The sequence below is a fragment of the Pyxicephalus adspersus genome, chromosome 9 (genome assembly GCF_032062135.1).
Source record: "Pyxicephalus adspersus chromosome 9, UCB_Pads_2.0, whole genome shotgun sequence".
Taxonomy (NCBI): domain Eukaryota; kingdom Metazoa; phylum Chordata; class Amphibia; order Anura; family Pyxicephalidae; genus Pyxicephalus; species Pyxicephalus adspersus.
In genome coordinates, this window is record NC_092866.1 from 13,476,919 (window position 1) to 13,482,338 (window position 5,420).

A 5,420-nucleotide genomic window follows, 5' to 3' on the forward strand; every position below is an offset into this window, starting at 1 on the left:
CTCAGTGGTTATTTGTTAGATTTAGGTTCAACACTTGATTTATTAAAATGATGTTTATTTTAATCTTAAGACCTCTTTGCTGTAAGCCCATCTTTCTTTCTCTTTATATTTTGATTTACTTTGTAAATTAGGGCAAGGCAAAAATCTATAATCGATCTTTACTCTGCGACTCTGGGGATAGCACAAACAAAGTACGTACTACCTTATCACCTTATTAAACAGTGAATGCCGAAGTGAAATCTTAATAAAATAAACGAAACCAGAAGTACAAGCTGTCACATGAATAAAAATCTGAAGATATGCAAAGGTTTATATCAACAGGCATGCATTACATGGAGACAGTGAAAGTGGAAGAATACTATACATGGCCGGTTAGAGTTAAAGAACATTCTAAACATTCATGTATAAATATTTAAAGTACATCTGAGAAATCTGTTCGAAAATAACCATAGTAATAAACTATACACTTAGCTGTCTTCTCTGAAATGTCTGAATAAATAATGGTGCATTTGGTTCACAGTTTAAAATGAATCCTTACAGATTTTAGTTATTTAACTGATTGGACTGAATAAGCCCATTTCATATCCATCTGGGGTTCCAATAGGGAGATCTCTAGAGATCTTCCTAGATTTACCAGTGGCTGTCATCAGACCAGATAATATTATTGAGATGAGACAATCTGTTGCTGGGTTTCATCCTACTCTGATATCACATTAGTGGTTATGATCCACTATAATAGGAAAACAACAGATGAAAAACAGGAACTCATGCCGGAGAGCAGAAAAGAAGGATGTTGCACCGCCGGGTATCGCCAGGTTGCGGTTCTTGAGCACACCAGGGTGGGCAGAAAGATACATGGTACCACATCACTAAGCAGAAGAATTGTCAAGGAAGGCAAGGGGTCAGGGCAGGTAGCAAGCAAGAAAGGTCAGGAACAAGCCAGAAGTCAAATATCAGGAATCCAGGAAATAAATGCCATGGTGACACATATATCCACATACATAGAGGAAGATATAGAGGAAGACTGGAAAAGCTCAAGGGATAGGGCTGGAAGCAACAGACTGGGCAACAGGGGGTAACACAGGAGCTGGACAGGGGAAACACTGAATCAAGCAGCAGGTGTACAGGAACTAGCTCAGCAAAGCTAGGGGGTTCGGCCCTACTGGAGACACGTTGCACGTACCCCAAGTGCTGTGTCTGAGCTAGCTAAATAGCCAGCAATGATCAAGAGGTTATTTTCTGATTGGTCGTGGATTGGACGAAACTGATAAAGCTTAGGAGCGCAGGGACACTCAGAGTCAGAACTGCCGGCATGCGCAAGAGAGAGGTGCCTATGTTTTAGTGAGGAAGAGGTAAGCGTGACAGAGCTGTTGGTGAGGAATGTAGGGGCCAAGAGCTGATGATGAGGGGTTTGAGGATCAGAAGCTGATTGTAAGGGATGTTGAGGACTGGAGCCGATGGTTAGGGATGTGGACAACAGGACTTGGTGGAGAGGGATGTAGGTGCCAGGAGCTGATGATGAGGGGTTTGAAGAACAGGTTCTGATTGTGTTGGGTGTAAAGGAGAGAAGCTGATATTGAGAGAGGATAAAAGATGATGGGGAAATGTATGCAAAAGGAGATCACCTTCTGACCACCTACACTGCAAAACATCTCTATATGTGCAGGCCTCCCTGTGACCCTGGAAGATATTTCTTATTAGTAATTTACAGCCAGCACCGGTAGCATTTCCCCTCCTTATTGGGCAGGGTATGAACATGTATGTTTGAACAAAATCTTTATTAGAATCTGTTGCAGGGTAAAAACCTTCTAGTACAGGACTGACCTTTTCACTTTCTATTATACTATATAGGTATTGTTTGCCCAATGGTGACCCTGCTCCTGCTACTTAGTGTAATATATATTAGTGTAACATAGGGTCACAGTGAGATAGGGGGTTAATAAATGCTGATCGTTCTATCACACAACTTTTAAATTCTTGAAAACTCTAGGCCTATTCTTTCTTTCTACTTTAGCATGTAGCCACTGCTGGCCAAATATCAAGATGAGATTTGTTATGCCCCTAAGCTTTTAGAGGCTGGCAGATGTTCACCAATTCTAATTGCTGCGTATCTATGGCCTGCCTACCTCCAAAACATCTACTGCACTCCTTTATATGATGTAAATCTGCAGTCAAAAAACACATTTTTGCCTGGAGATTTCATTATGCCCCTTTATGCATACAGCTTCTCTCCTTTGACGAGTATGTGTCCGTAATTATTTTTCTTGTAAAGCAATTTCTTTCCATTTTATAAGCCCATTTGGACATTACAAGCCACAGATAAAACAAATCCTTACACTTGTAATTTTTTGCAAGCTGCTAAGTGCTGCAATTAATTAATTCCATTATAAAATTACCCTACTAATTACATGAAAAAATAGCTTTTCTTGCTAGAAATACTCAGAGGGATCAGCTAGCATCTGCTGGTTTTTGCTGTCTTCTTCTCCCTGGGAAATATCACATTAGGCTCCAAAAACAAGTTTTAGCAGAAAGTGATGCTGAGAAAATAAGAAGGGAGGGCTGATATGCAAGGTTTAGGATTATACAGAATGTATTGTGTTTTTGCCTTAGCCTTATTACCCGGAAAAAACACGTCAATAATGGTAACCCCTTCCTGAACAGGAGGCTTTAGTACCTTTGTGAATTCATTCTAAAGGCTTTACCACAGTATTTATTGAATTAGTAAAAGGCTGAGAACCACATGTACTCTTTGAACCATATTCTTTGCATAGTAGTAAATACATAAGGGCTTCAAAAGACTAGCCATCAAGGTCCCAAAGCTAACAACTTGGCCTATAGTTACCTGCTCCAACCTGGAATCTAGAAGGATGGTTTGTGGGGGAGGATTGGTTTTACTTTAATGGAATCATTCCATATTTGACTCATATTCCGTTTTTTGTCATATGCTTGGAAGTTATACCACCTGACAATTTTTCATGCCTAGGCGACTTTTGCCTGCACACCCACTGGTTTTCCATTATCACTGGTAATTTTTTTACATTTGGTAAATGCAAAATAAAGAACACAAACTCTAAAAAAAAGTGTCAAAGTATTTACAGTAAATAGATCTCAGTGTTAATATACCCAAGGTAAATATAAAAACACCATTGGGTCACCATTGTACCACCAAAAATAAAAAGAGAACTTTTAGGCAGAGCCTGATAATATTGGCAATTAAGCAGCTAAATACCCGTTATATATTTGTTTGTTTAGAATACATGCAGTCTTCTAAATGTGAACATGATAGTATAAACAGGTTATCAAGCTTAAATCTAGACAGGTGACTTTAGATCGACTATCTCTAGAGAATGTGACTTACTTGTGCATGTGACTTTGATGGACATGTAATCTGTCCAGAGGACTTGAGAGCAAGAAGTCATTCAATGCCAGAGGCTTGGCTATACGCGTCAATTCCTTTCTGAGGAGTTGGTTTTCTCTGCTTCCAGGATGAGCTAAAAAACAGAAAACTGATGGCACGTGAAAAATAAATACATACATAAACAAGACAATTTTATTTTTTATTTGGGGCTGGTGGTAGGGATAACACCTAATAAGTGGAACTATGGAAACCTTCAAAAATGCTCTTTAAAACTATACCTGGGGCATACACTTGTCTGGTCACTTGTGCAATGTGGGATCCTTCATAAAGGAGTATAAAGGATCTTTAAGGGGTACTTATCACATGGCACAGCATGAAGCTCTTAATGTTACATTGCAACTGAAGTTTTTGTAGGGTTGGGATTTCCTGGCTGGTCATATGGACATGGGTGGTCACACTTACTAGACCCTTTGCCAACAAATTCAAAAACTTCCAAATGGGACATTTAATATTTAAAGAGTGACCAACAATTTGGAGCTCAGAATACCCACTTCATCAGGCAAGAATGATGACGAAGGGGTTATTCTGAACTCTAAAATGTTGCTGTTGTCCCTGTTGTCACTTATGTTGTTTAACATTCCAGTTGGAAGATTGTTGATGTGCTGGTGATTTCTACAGATTGTATCAGATTGTTTAATAGACAACACCCCTTTTGGATCTTTGCATCAGTAAAAAGAATAGGCAACAGACCCATATAGATTGGTATTATACCTACTGGACCCTGTCTAAAACTGTCTAATTATTTTTTAGTATGCTTCTTCTTCATACATGCCACCAAAATGACAACTGACTCTGGAATGATAGGAAATCTCTGAATTTACTTTATCTAATTTACCTATAGGAACTATGTAGGTATTGAGGAATAGGTATAGTTCCCTAGACCACTACTAAAACATGCCCTGTTTCCGGTATTCTGATGTTATGAGCGCTGTAAATACCGAGGCACATATTGTAGGCTTTTACTGTTTACAGATTAGGTGCCATAATACAGCATCATCTAAATAAAAAAATAACAAGAGCACCCAGTAGCCCCCATGGGGTATTGGACAACCATAGATGCCACAGTTACAGTTATAGTTTCCTGGATGACAGTTAAGTGACTGGTTTTGCATTAACTTGAAATCAGTCAAGCCAAAACTGATGGGACATGTCATTTGTGCAGAATGTGCCACTGCAAAGTCCCTTTGGGTATTATAGGCCAATATATATCAGATGTGGGTCAGGTGGGGGTGAGGACCCCTTTCACTGTCATGTAAACGTAGACACGGTAATTGCTATCTGTCTGTCAATCTATACACATTGAAGAATTATTTTACTTGGCCAATAGTTCAATATGAGAAGGGGCAGCAACATTAGGTTTGGGCCCCTTGCTGACTTTCTTTGCCCCTGGTATGGTTTATTGGATCAATAGGATTTCTGCACCCAGTTTCACCTATTCCACCCACCTACTCTCCTAGGACCAGGGTTGCAATGGGATATCACTCTCTCATAAATATCACACTGCATAGACTGATCTTTTAATTCTTCATCTATTTTAGTAGGCAATTCTAAAGACGAAAACAAAAAATAATGAATCTGCTGCGTGTCTGTATGCCTGAGCCAGATGCCCGCTGGGTATAATGTACTCCTCGCATGATGTTCATTTTCCATTTCACTCTCTAAGCAAGAGATAATGAGCTGCATGTCTGGCTCCACAGATAGACAAAGCCCTGATTTGAAAGGACAATTACATTAGACCGCTCGAATATCCTGCCTGACTATTCCAAATGTCATTACAGCTCCCTGCATACAACAAACAAACTCATTTACAGAACAGGCACCTAGACAGATCCAGGGAGGCTGAGGGTCAGACATGGATAAATATTTTATAAAATGTTTGGACAAAGCAGATCTGTAGAGAAGAAAACATTTACAATGAAGGTTCCTACACTGTTATAACGAAAGTGATGATAAAGCAGGAAAATTATACAATACAGTATATATATATATATATATATATATA

General features: G+C 39.2%; 1 protein-coding gene across 3 annotated transcripts in view; it reads right to left on the reverse strand.

Moving 5' to 3' along the window:
• The window catches only part of BEAN1 (brain expressed associated with NEDD4 1), a 20,970-nt gene that overhangs the window by 13,021 nt on the left and 2,529 nt on the right, over positions 1 to 5,420 (reverse strand). For 2 of the 3 annotated variants that reach the window (XM_072422676.1, XM_072422674.1), the window contains one exon: positions 3,359 to 3,491. In XM_072422676.1, the coding sequence (XP_072278777.1) occupies positions 3,359 to 3,419 (61 nt within the window). In that variant the 5' untranslated portion in view covers positions 3,420 to 3,491. Of the gene's footprint in view, positions 1 to 3,358; positions 3,507 to 5,420 lie in introns of all 3 variants that reach the window. The other variant, XM_072422675.1, reaches the window with a different exon arrangement.